The sequence below is a fragment of the Canis aureus genome, chromosome 9, assembly GCF_053574225.1.
Source record: "Canis aureus isolate CA01 chromosome 9, VMU_Caureus_v.1.0, whole genome shotgun sequence".
Classification (NCBI taxonomy): domain Eukaryota; kingdom Metazoa; phylum Chordata; class Mammalia; order Carnivora; family Canidae; genus Canis; species Canis aureus.
Genome location: NC_135619.1, coordinates 67,610,961 through 67,623,704, shown reverse-complemented (window position 1 = coordinate 67,623,704; position 12,744 = coordinate 67,610,961). Strand labels below are relative to the sequence as shown.

At 53.9% G+C, this 12,744-nt stretch overlaps 1 protein-coding gene across 7 annotated transcripts in view; it reads left to right on the top strand.

Moving 5' to 3' along the window:
- Window positions 1-12,611, top strand: part of SYNE3 (spectrin repeat containing nuclear envelope family member 3) — a 107,017-nt gene extending 94,406 nt beyond the window's left edge. For 2 of the 7 annotated variants that reach the window (XM_077910478.1, XM_077910477.1), the window contains one exon: window positions 694-1,093. In XM_077910478.1, the coding sequence (XP_077766604.1) occupies window positions 694-912 (219 nt within the window). In that variant the 3' untranslated portion in view covers window positions 913-1,093. Of the gene's footprint in view, window positions 1-693; window positions 1,094-1,719; window positions 2,496-11,476 lie in introns of those variants that run through there. The other 5 variants (XM_077910474.1, XM_077910475.1, XM_077910481.1 and 2 more) reach the window with 5 other exon arrangements.
- The last annotated feature ends 133 nt before the right edge of the window (window positions 12,612-12,744 follow it).

Below are 12,744 nucleotides of genomic sequence, written 5' to 3'. Positions count from 1 at the left end.
GTAGTCTTTGGCAGTGAGGACATCCCATGAGGCCACAACCCAACTACTTTCTCTAGAATTTAGGAAATGTCTTTTGGTCACTTTCTTGTTGCAGCAAGGAAGTTCACGAGGCATTCCGACCTGTGTGTCTGACCTTCAGGTGATATTGGTGGTGTTGATGGTACAGGTGGTGACAAAGAAGGTAGAGGAAGAGGAGGAAATGATGATGAGCATGGTAGTAATGACCATGATTTAGATAGTGATCGTATTAATGAGGCATACTAATCATGACAGCAGCTTTGAGTACCTGCTATGTGCCAGGCTCTGTCTCATGAACCCTCACGGCAACTCTGTCAGGTGGGTACCATTTTTGTCCGTATTTATGGATGAGAAATTTGAAGTTTAGAGAAGTTGAGCCACCTTCTCAAGGTTTACAACCGGGGCTCTTACCACCAGGCAAAGATTTCTGTAATAGCCAACCAAAGCCTGCAACTTTGCATTTTTCTTCTACCTTTCATACCTGGAATGGTTGGAGAAAACCAGAGATCTTCGTTTCTGGGAGAACTGACATTAGCCCCATTTCACAGTTGGAAAAACTGAGGCCTGTAGGGTCCGCCGGTCAGCCCAGAGCCACCGCCGGCCCAGCGGCCTCTTCGCCCTCTCCTCCTGCTCGGGGGGGCCCTGAGCCCACTCACACCTGCTTTTGTTCTGCAGACTCCACGGTGGCGGTGGCAGTGGCGGTGGCGAGGACTCTGCTCCCTCTTCCGGAGGGCGTGCTGCGTGGCGCTGCCCTTGCAGCTGCTGCTGCTCCTTCTCCTGCTGCTGCTCCTACTGCTCCCGGTCGGGGAGGAGAACCGCAGCTGCACCGTGGCCAACAACTTCGCCCGCTCCTTCCGGCTCATGCTCCGCTACAGCGGCCCGCCGCCCACCTAAGCCGCCCGGGCAGCAGGTGACTTTCTTCTCCGACCGTCCGCCAGCCCCGGAGGTGTAAATACTCTATTGATGTTCCCACAACAAAACCACTTTTTATACGGTGTTGTCTTAGTCTATTTATACGAAAGGCGTACTTGTGTGTGCCTCGGAAAGAATGTATAGAATTTTTATAGCCTCTGTATGTGGCTGCTCGGCGTGTCTAGTTTCATATACGACGTCTATCTGTAGGTGGGAGGATGTCCAGCAGTCGGTGTGTCCAGCGGGATTTCGGGGCACGTTTGCACACACACCCACCCCGCCCCCCATCATAGGAGCAATCATAATGTGTCGCTTTTAGGGCAACCGCTTGCCCGGGAAGCCAAGCCCCGAGCCCAGATGTTGGTGAGAAGGCCCCTGAGCTGCGGACATAGCAGAGCAACACAGGCCCTCGCTCGGCCCCCAGTTACTCTTGTTTTGTGCACAGTGAGGACAGAGGACGCTCTCTGGGTTTGAAGCAGAAATGGTGACTATCGATGGCGGGCCTGGTGACCGCAGTGAAAAGTGCCAAGTGGTAGAGTGATGTCAAGGGAGGAGGAGAAGAACTATAGCGAGCAGACCTGGCACGAAAACAGCATACATGATCGGGGCTCCGTGCGCGGGGGTGGGGGGCGGGAGCGCTAACCCCCACCTCGCAGCCTTGGACCCCAGCTGGCTCCTAACTGCCTTAGAACTGGATCGTGCTTTCCCTAAATCAACACTAAGTGTCCTTTTAGTAAATGCCTCGCGCTTACTCTTTCCAAACTGATTTCGTCTGTTCTCCTCTCGTAGGAGACCAAGAGGGGGTCCTGCAGGCCTGTGGGTTCGGCAGGTGTCGAGCCGTGGAAAGGGCCTGTAAAGGGAGGGAAACCGAGGACCTGGGAGGGTCCTGGCCGCCCGTGTCGAGCCCTGCCCGCCGCGCCCCTGCACCCACGGGCCCACCCTCCCCAGCCCCGAGGGCCCTAACTGCTTAGCCCTGACCGCACAGGCCCGGGAGGAGCTGAGCACCCCCACCCCAACCCCCGAGCCCCGAGCCCAGGCCCACTGTGGTGCGACCCCCCCCCACCCCCCCCAGCAGGCGCTCAGGCCCAGGCAGCTGTGTCCCATGAGCCCGCGCCAGGGAGGGGAGGCCGTGGGTGGGCTGGCCGGGGGCAACGTCCCTGGGTGTTTTTTAAACTTTGATAATGAGGCTGCAGAGCCTGCTTGTTTGCATAACTGTTTTAAAGAGAGAATTGCTATTTTCATTACTTTCCTACAAATACAGTTGTGAAGTAACAACAGCATTTGCTGGTGCTTCTCAAGTGTCATCTCTTCTGCTTAAAGTGGATGCTGACAGTTAGGCTGTTTATGACTTGCTAGCTCCCCGATCAACCACCGCCAAGAGCTTTCAGGTGCCTTTCCAGAAGGGGGGCCGGGGGGGGGGGGACCTGCATGTGTTTGTTTCCTCTGTCCCCAGAGTGACAGTGGAGAGAAATGGGAATATCTCCACCCAGCCCAGCTGTGTGTGTGTGTGTGTGTGTGTGTGTGTGTGTGTGTGAGAGAGAGAGAGAGAGAGGGGGGCGGAGAGAGAGGGAGAGAGACAGGGAGAAGGAAAGAGGGAGAGAAAGAAGAAGAGGGGAAGAAGAGGGGGAAGCAGGGGGAGAGGGGAGGAGGGAGGAGTATGGAGGAGGACAGGAGGAGGAGGGGAGGAGGAGGAGGAGGATGGGATAGGAGGAGGAAGGGGGAGGGGGGAGGGAATAGGAGGAAGAAGAGCGGAGGAGGGGAAGGGAGGAGGAGGGAGGGGATAGAAAGGGGGAGGAGGGGGCACAGGAGGAGGAGGGGAGGAGTGGAGGGAGGAGGAGGAGGGAGGGGATAGAAAGGGGGAGAGGGGGGACAGGAGGAGGAGGGGAGGAGTGGAGGGAGGAGGAGGAGGGAGGGGATAAGAGGGAGGACAGGAGGAGGAAGAAAAGGGAGGAGTGGAGGGAGGAGGCGGAGGAAGAGGAAGAAGGGGAGAACGGGGGAGGGGAGAGGAGGGGAGGATGGGGAGGGCAGGGGAGGAGGAGGGGGAGGAAGGGATAGGAGGGGAGACAGGAGGAGGAGGGGGGAGGGGATAGGAGGAGGAAGAGGAGTATGATCAAAGGCGCAGGTCCCCTCCTCAGCTGCCTCCCCTCCTCCCCCCCCCCCCCTCAGTTGGGCCTCCACAGGGAGAGATGCAGGCAGGACCCAAGGCTGAGGGGTGGGATGCGCGGAAGCGGCGGCAGAGGAGACCCGCGGGGCCCCACGTGGGCCCGAGGCGGCAAGCCCCTAACGCCCCTAAGGCAGAGCGCCTCGCACCTGGTGCAGGCGGGGCCCGGCCCCTCGGTAGGCGCCTGGGGAGCCAGCGTTCCCCGAACCCCCGCGACAGCGCCCGGGGGTGGCATCACCTTCACCTGCTTTCTCTGAGACAGGAAAGCTGACACGTCAAGTCAGACACACCAGCCGTGCGGAGCTGGGATCTGAACCCGGGGCGACCCCGTGCAAGCCCGGGCCGCGGGAGGGGGAGGGGGCTGGGGGCCCGGGTGCACGTGCCCCTCAGCGAGCCCGCTGGACTGGACGGGGTGCTTCCCTGCAGGCCCGGCCCTGGGCTCTGCGCGGGGGCGCCGGGGGGCACAGTCACGGGGTCCTCTGCAGACACCTCACACCAGTCGCTTCCCGCGGCAGGGGAAGCAGGGCAAAACTTCTGCCTGTGGGGGTGCCGAGCACCTCTCTGTCCTGTGCACCCCCAGGCGTGGCTGACCCCAGTGGAAGGAAGCCCAGTGCCCAGCACCAGGTGGGGACTTCGGCTGTGGTTGTTGATTGGTGTGAAGAACCCCAGGGGCGGGTGCATTAGGTGACCCCAACCCTCCCCCACAGGATGCAAAGGAAGTGGCTCCCCATGGACTCACTCGCATCTCTCGCCACCTCTCACCTCCTGGCGTCTGGCTGGAGTTCCCAGCAAGGACCCAGTGTCCAAGGATGCATGTCCCCGGGCAGCACCGGGAGACAGCAGGTCTGCACCTGGGCAGCTTGTGCCACCGGCGGTTCGGGCCACCCTGCCTTGCGGGGCCCTGGCTCAGGCTGCCGGGCAGCACAGGGCCCGGGGGTGATGGCATCTCCCGGGAGGAGCCTGAACCAGGGCCTGACCCCCGAGGGGGCACTGAGTGGCCCCACGTGGCTTTGGGGACCTGCCGGGAAGCTGTCCCGGTTAGAGACGGCAGACAGAGCCAATGGAGGAAGGGATGGCGAATGGGTGTCGAAGGCAGGAGGGGACAGCCACTCGATGTCACCAAACTGTACACTTAAAACTGGTGAAGATGGTAAATTTCAGTTTTGCTACAATTAGAGAGAGAGAGAGAGAGGAGGGAGGGAGGGAGGGAGGAGGGAGAGCAGGCTGTATGTGTTTACTTCTCAACTTTTATCTGAGAAACAAGGACTAGTGGCAACGTTTTCACTGACCGAAGACAAAATGAAAATAATAGTCATAATAAGGACAAAAGCCTGGAGGTTCGCTCTACGTTTCATCTAAGCGACAACCCTTTGTTCTGGAGCATATCCTTCCTCCTGTTGGCGTTGGGCGGCCTGGAGGAATGCGGGGCTGTGAGCTGCAGCCTCCTCTGGGGTATGCTTTCAGGGGCCTTAGAGGACAAAATTAAAAGCTGCCAACTCAATGTTGGTTTTCCCCAAAGTCACTGTTCTTTCTGGAAGGCCAGGAGATCCCTGCCGGAGAAGGCCAGGAGATGTGAGGGGGCAGCTCGAGAAATGCCTTGTGCTGGACTCTCAGGGTGGGAGGAAAGAGCCCTGGGAAGTGGACAGAGTGCGAGTCCGGTGGAGTTTGTGACAATGGGGCCAGGCGGGGTGCCCTGTGCCTTTGTCTTTAAGCCAACGCAGCAGGCGTTCTCAGGTCCCTTGTCTGTGCCAGGCTCGTGCTGGAGAATTCAGGTGAATAAAAGCCCTGCCAGGGGCTGCAGGCCCTGCCCTCTGGGAGCTCACAGCCCAGGAGAAGGGTTTGTGCCACAGAAGATGCCAAACCAAACTGAGTCCTTGTGCTTGACTTTGCCCATTGTCCTCCTGGAGGTGGCACAGCCACCATCACAGAAGCTGGAAGGAGGAGGTGCTGGGATGGCCCAGGCCGTGGCCTGCATGTGTCTTGCTTCCCCTGGAAGTTCCCTTGGCTAAGTCCTCAGGAGCAAAGCTCTGCCATCGTTGCCCCCAAAGACCTGGTGACACTAACCTGATATGTCTGTCCCTTGGAGGTCACCATGCAGCTGTGAGGCAAGCCGTGCAGAGGACAGATCAGGGCCTGGGCATGGCAGCAGGAGCCGGGTCGGGCTGCGCTCAGTCAAGGGGTGGTTCCTCGAGGTGTGCTGTGCCTTGGAAAAGGTTTCTGGAAGCTTCTGGCAAGGCCTAAGGCGGAAGCCATGGATGTGCAAGCCCTCAAACGCTGCATGTTTATTGTCATTTCTATTCCTGGCACAATGATTCATCCGCAATCATGGGTCATGGTAAAAAATTTGTGGTTGGAAATACCAAACCGAGAAGCCCACTTTTCCACCCTGGAGATTTTCTGGGTTGGAAGTATACATTCCCTTGATCAATTTGGCCAAGAATTAGGATTGTCTCCTGCCTCTCCCCACCTCCTGCCTCTCCCCACCTCCTGCCCACTGTTAGTCTCCAGAGCAGGCGCACTGGGGGACCCCCTCGAGAGGCTGTGCCTGGGGCAGAGGGGGTTAAGGAGGGGTGCAGGGTGTTCTGTGGATCCGAAGGAGCAGCTCTCGTGGGCTGTATAGCACAGTGACGTCCAGTAAGCCTCTTGTGTCCCTGGCCTAGCTGGACTTGGGCCCTAATTCCCTCTCTCATGGCAACTCAGCTACTCCAGTGGGACTCCCCCGACCCCACTCCTTTCACCCAGTCTGATTGTCACCAATCCCGGGCAGCAGCACAGGAGAGGGACGAGGCCATGAGCTTTGAGCTCAGCACAGCCCCAGCACAAAATACGCCAGCAGGTACTTCTATTACTGTGTCCACGGCAGACATTGGTAAGGGATTACCGAGCTCTTCCCCTGCCCCTCTCCAGCCGGACTGGACCTCACAGCCCTTCTCAAAACCATTGGCAGCTGCTGCCAATCCATTTGTCATGCCAGAAAAACCTGTTTGACCTCCTTGCACCTGATACTACCCATCCCCTCAGAACTCTCAATTCTGGCCTCTTCCTCTTTTTTTTTTTTTTTTTTTTTTTAGTTTTAAAATTAGGATGTTCCCAATCAAAAATCACTTTCCTTAGTTTTGTAGGTGAGTGATACAAGCTAAGCCCAGAAAGCAGATAATCGATGAATTATCAGATAATCGATGAATTGATAGAACTTCCAGGGGAAGCAAAATGGAGTAGGAAATGCTAAATTACTTGGTTTTCCAGGCTGTTGGTAGTAGGGACTTTTATACACTTGTCCTGTTCCAACCTGTGCCCATTTTACAGGTGAGCCAACTGAGGTCCCGACAGTTCTTGTTCACCCAGTGAGGCAGGGAGTTAGTTCCAGAGCTGGGGACAGGTCTCAATGCATCAGGTGACAGAGTGACAGCAGTGAGCAGTGCTGGATGGGGCGCAGTTGGAGCTCTGCCATTAACAGCTGGGTGACCTCGGGGGAGCTTCCCCACAACCATTTAAGGGGAAGTTAGCCCTGGAATCCCCATGCTGCTTGAGATGTTAGAAGATTCCCAGAAGATGGTGGTGGGAAATCCCCAGATTCAGCCCTGAGTCTCAGAATCCCTCCTCCCACCAGCTGTGGGTTAACCAGGAACTTTGCTTTTACCTCATCCTGAGAAATCGAGCCAGGTAGTCGTTGGCATCCTCTGCTCAGCTCAGGGATGTCAAAGCCAAGGATTCTGTAGCTCTCTTTCCCGCTCCTCCTGGTTACCTCATGGCCCTAGGTGCTTGCTCTACCTCCGATTTTTCATCTGGGTTCCAGGTAGGAAGAGCCAGGATGAGCAAGCTGAACTGCAAGGAACCCAGGAAACAGGCATCTCAAGAAAGAGGGTAGGGTGGATTCAGGTGGCACTAAGGTGTCTCTGCCTCTGATACCTGCATCTTCCATGTCTTGGTCTCACGCTCTGCCACCGGGGCTCGGAGGTGCTCATCACTGGAGCAAGAGCAGGACCACCTCTGCCCACCACCTGCGCCACCAGCTGGCAGGGCTCCCTGGGTCCGTTGGGTCCTTACCCTCCCCAAGGTATTACGGGCATTCCTTCCGCCTTCAGGGCACTTCCAGGCCCACCTGTTGGTAACACTTGGGGACGCCAGGCAGATATGTCACGTGCCCCTGCTTGCCCAGGGTCTGTAGAGGCAGCTCCTCCCCTGTCCTGCCCCTGACACCCCGGGCCAAGCTTTTTAACCCTGCCGTGTCTGGAAGTAGCCCAGGAAATTCATATTTGCTTTGATTACTTCTGGAACATGAATCACTCCTGGGTGCAAATCCCAGAAAGAGGCACTCTCTGAGCTTTTCCAGGCCGGTTCCCCATTTTCTGGCAGATCAGAACGGCGGGTGCAGGGACACATCCACAGGTGCCTCCCACGGACGGGACGGGCTGACAGCCCCGGGCACCCCCGGCAGAGGGCCAGATTCAAAGGACTTAACCAACCATCAGTTCTCCCCCAGTTTCAATTACAAGAGAAATGCCTTCTGTCTGTCAAGGTGAGAAGGAGGAACTTGTTTTGAAAAGGGAATTAAAAAACAAAATTTACAGCCTAAAAACAGATCTTCCTGCACAGCTCCCAGAGCCTTAGAGAATAGTCAGCCAATGTGGCATCCGCCACCCCCACCCCACCCCCGCCTCGTGCTGCCTGCTGGTTGTCATGGGAACATACCCGCGCTCACTGGTTGGTACCCAACCACCTTGCCCAGATGGGACAGCGATTGTACGGAGGGATCTGTTTCCCCAAAGGGCCCGGGCTTCCTTTCAGGGTTGCAGACTCCTAAGGTCAGCAATCAGGGCTGCAGGCCCCCCCACCCCACTTGCTGTTCTGATGAGAAGAAGAGGGAAGAAACATCCATTGAGGCCCTGACTCCTTCTAAAAGCTTGCATCATGGGTCATGATCTCGTGGAAACTGGAGCACAGGGAGGGTTAGCCGCTTGCCTAAAAGCAACCAGGGAGTCAGCAAGTGGCCCGATCGGGACTTGAACTCAGAGACTGAGTTCTGGGCCTCTCCATGGAACTTCAGCCTTAGCTGCATTTCTGTTCTTGGTAGCCACAGGCTGTGGCTGCTTCGGCCGGTTAGCTCGCGGAGGGTGACACTTGGCCCAGGGGCTGCAGGGCTTTCCCCCATACCCACTCCCTCTAGGGAATTCTTCACCTTTTACTGGCATCAGGACAAGTTATACCAGGGTGAGGGCCAGAGGTTGGGGGCGGGTGCTTGTCTTCCCTGGAAGAACAGGGACAAGCCACCTCTCACAGGGCAGGTGGCAGAGTGGGTTTTGTGACATTGCTGCCTCTAAAGCTTCTCCAATTTCTTCTCTTAGGGGAAAAAGAGTCACTTTCTCTCTAGGGGACGAGGCCATACATGGTCTAGAGGTTTTATTGGCAAGGAAGAAGTGGACAGAGGAAGTGTGTGTGTGTGTGTGTGTGTGTATGAGTGTGAATGTGGTGTGTCTGTGTGAATGTGGTATCATGTACACAATACACATATCTGCCCAGAAGCAGACATGCAGCCTGGTTCCCAGCCCTGGGCTTCTGGAAAACAGACATACCACGGTCTCTGGCAACCTCAGGATGACTGTGCCAGACCCAGGACATTTCCCCTGATAAGAGCATCTTGTACGTCTAATGGGAGCACCTGTTTGTCCCCTGTCGTTCACACTGAGGGGAATGTCAGTTGACCCCTGAGATTGTTTGCCATCTGGAAATTTCCTAAAGCTGGTCTGGAGGTGATACTCTCTCTTTCTCTCGGGATAGCTTGTGAAAGAGGACTTAGCTTGATGGGTCCTAGGTTCACCCACGTCTCTCTTGCCCTGTGTGTCTGTCTGTGTCTTTGTGTTTTAGAAGCCACTGGTGTTCATAGAATTTGTTAAGTGCCTTAGGTGCCAGAGGCAGGAAAAAATGACAGGTTTCTAGGACCAGATTTGGAGGAATGAATACTTTCCCCCTCCATTTCAAGTCCAAGAGACCAACCCTCTTGTTCCAAAGCATGTGAGCTTTATGGATTCATTAGTATGTCTTGTCCCCGCTCCCACGGGAGGGTCCAGGCCTCTACAAAACCCCACCTGGAGGCATCGGCCAGGGCTCTCTCTGGGCTCTCTGTACCCTCAGCCAAGTCATCAGGAGCAAAGCTCTGCCATCGTTGCCCCCAAAGACCTGGTGACACTAACCTGATATTGACCAGCTGTCTACACCACTGGGCTGGTCTGGTTAATGCAGTGTAGACCAGGCAACTGACCTGGTGGAATGTGTGTGTGTGTGTGTGTGTGTGTATGTGTAGATGCCACATAAGTGGGTTTTGGCATCAAAAGGAAACTAACTTCACTGTTTAGAATGTTCTACTATGTAAACAGTCTTCACGGGGACCATATCCATTCTCATCATATTATTTGTGATTGTAAAACACGCATTTGCAATAAATTAAGCTTTCTGGGAAAGCAAGCAGTATCCGAGCCAAACGAGTGTCCTGGAACATATGTGTTTTATCTCGGTTCATATCAAGTCCACAACCAGCCTAGAGCCTTCCCTGCTCCAGAGGGAGGGACGCCGGGCTCTTCTAGTCTCTTCTCAGTACTGTGTTTCAAAGTCACACTGAAGCTTTCGGCCCCTTTCTGTTGTTCAGGTTGGAAGTAGCTGTGTTCTCAAAGACAGCTTGGTGTTTCTGTTGTTGCTTTATGTGTTTAAAAAATGTATCTGCTTTATGTTGGGAAATAAAAATCTCTATTTTGGTCTATGAAGCATTGTATGGTTTGGAAAATCTTTTTCTGAAGTCAAGGGGTTTTGTCTGAAGAGGTTATGAGGAGAAAGAGGGCATGTGGTTGGGGCTGGCTGATTTGTATATTCTGATTTCCGGGCAGAGTCGGTGCCTGGTTTGGGCAGAGTCAGTGCCTTGTTTATGCAGAGGTTGACCCCAGGGTGATAGCAGCTCTCAGCCCAATGGGAACATCAGTATCTTCACAAATACTGCCAGCATCTCCCCAGACCTCGGGGCTGCAATCCAGGGGGGCGGGTGGGGGCAGGTAAGCCAAGTGGATTTTGAAAATCCCAAATGCACTGAGTAGAGAGAAGACCCAAAACAGAGACAGGCACCAGGCAGATAATGGAAGACCCTTCTAACACTTTGGTCCCACCCCTTGGATCAAAGCCCCACATTGACGGTTTGTTTAACAACGAGTTCTTAGGTCAGGGGATCTAGCTTCTGAACCCACGATGCACCGGAGGCTGTACCCAGAGAGGGTGCAGATGAGGAGAAGGGAAGATGCTGTCCCTACTTTCAAGGAGAGGTCTAAGAAACCAGCGGTGAACCCCAGATCCACTACCTGTTAATGAAGTCGCCTGGCAATGGCCACGGCTTGCCAAGAAAAGGGGAATTTGCATCCAGAATCTTCTGTTTACAAAGCATACACTTCAGTTTAGAACACTTTCCATGAGAAGGCTTTCTTTTTTTCTTTTTAATTAAAAAAAATTTTTTTTTTTCACGAGAAGGCTTTCAAACAGAACGGCTTTGCCTCTTGCATTCTTTATCCACCCCCGCCAACCCCAGATTTTAAAAATCTGCTGTTACTTCAAACAAAGCTTGTAATACCTTTCCCGCTCTGTTATCTGAAGCGACTCCCGTCATGTATCGAGAGGAGAGAGAGAAGATCTCTCAAATGAGAAAAGTGTGTCTAATCCCTCACTCCTTAAGTGGCTGGTGAAAGATTGAGGCAAGGTTTCAGATTCCATGGTGTCCAGATTGGTGAGTGAGAAGGACTTGGAATCTTCTTGATGCAGGATCCGGTTCCATGGCACATGCCCTGGAGTTCAACACCATTCCAATCGCTCTCTGAGTCTCTGAGGTGGATGGGAGAGTCTGTTCTGCTAGAAGGGGGTCCTTGGTTATTTAAATATAATAAATAGTAAGGTCGGCCTTACTAGCAAGGGAACCAAGGAGGGTCCCAGTGCCCCAGCTGGTAGCTGCTGGTGTCGAAGGACAGAATGACTCTCCACCACCAGACTACAGCAAAAACAGTGTTTGTTCACTACAAGAAATTTCCTGAAACTTGTGAGTCCATCACATATCCTGGGACCCACTGGCTATCGCCTTAGAGTAGCACCCAAGGCCCTCGAAGAAACCCTCCTGAATCTTGTGGCCTGGGTTAAGGGGGCTCCTCGACTTCTAATTGGCTGTCCCCCCAAACAAAACATATGCTGTGCAGAAAGACAGAACTTCATTCCCCAGGATATTCTGCCCTTTAGGTGTTTGTAGGTCATGACATTGGCCTGTTGAGCTGATTCTAAAGAAGCCTTAATCTGCAGAACATCAAAGTGTGCGGTGCCTCGTTTATACTAACTGTGGGCTGTGTGTGTTTGTTTCCACAACAGGCATTAAACCCTGGGTGAGAAACTTCAGTGTTAAAACATGATCTCAGTGGGAAAATCATAGTTTCTAAATCTTTATGGAGTTCTTATACTTCTGGCTAAGAGAGAGAGAGAGAGAGAGAGCAAGAGGAAGCAAAAAAGAGAGAGAGATGGAGAAGCAGAGAGAGAATCTCAAGCAGACTCCACACCTGGCACGGAGCCCGATGCGGGGCTCGATCTCACAACCCTGAGATCGCAACCTGAGCCGAAACCAAGAGTTAGACACTCAACCGACTGAGTCACCAGGCTCCCCAAGTCATTTTTATGAGTATGTGTTTTGTTTTTTTTTTTCACAACCAACCCTGCTATGGAAGTAATTATCTTCCCTCTGTTTTCATCTGTGGCTTCCAAGCCCAGCCGTGACACGTCTAATTGGAGAGATTCATCATCTTTCGTGGAAACCCCTGGGTGAGAACGTTATTCAGCTACTTGGCCTTGGCCTCATCTGTCACCGTCTTGGCCAGCCCTGGCTCCCACTGCTCCTGCGGTGACCTTTCTCCACCCTGCTTCCTTCGATCAGGCTTCAGGGGGAGCGACCCCAGCCTGCTCGGGGCTTCCGTGGCGGGGATTCTGGAGTGCAGTTGTGCTTTGGCATGCATCCTGCTCGGCCACTGCTTCAGCTCCCACTGGGTCTTCACCGTGGCCTTCTGCTGCCAATTTCCAACAGGAGGGCTCCGCTACCAGTGGACGTCAAAGGAAATTGCTCCAAATTGTCCTGCGACAGCCTTTCTCACAGCGAGTGTGGGGAGTGTGGGTTTCCTGTCCTGGAGCATGTGCAAATAATTGAGGCCCGTTTGCTTTGGAATAAGGTGATGGGATGACAAAAAAAAAAAAAAAAAGCTAAATGCAATTCAGTATCCTGGATTGCATCCTGGAACCGGAAAGGGACATTATCGAAAAACTGAATGAAACGCAAATGAGGTCTGGAGTTTCCTTAATAACATTGCACTGGTGTGAATTTCTTGGTTTTGACATGTGTCCCACGGTCATATAAGATGTTAGCATTGGAGGAGACCAGCCCAGTGGCATATGGAAACTGGGTGCTACGGTTGCATCTTTTCTAAAATTATTCCAAATAAAAGAAAAAAATTTAAATATAGATTTTTATGGCCTTGGGGGAAAATGTGAGGGTTCTCTTTTGCCCATAAACTGCTCCCTTAAAAATGGGGTTGGATCTGTTCTAGGAGTGGGCTTGGAGACAGCCCGATCTGTGTTTGGCTCCCAGTAACCAC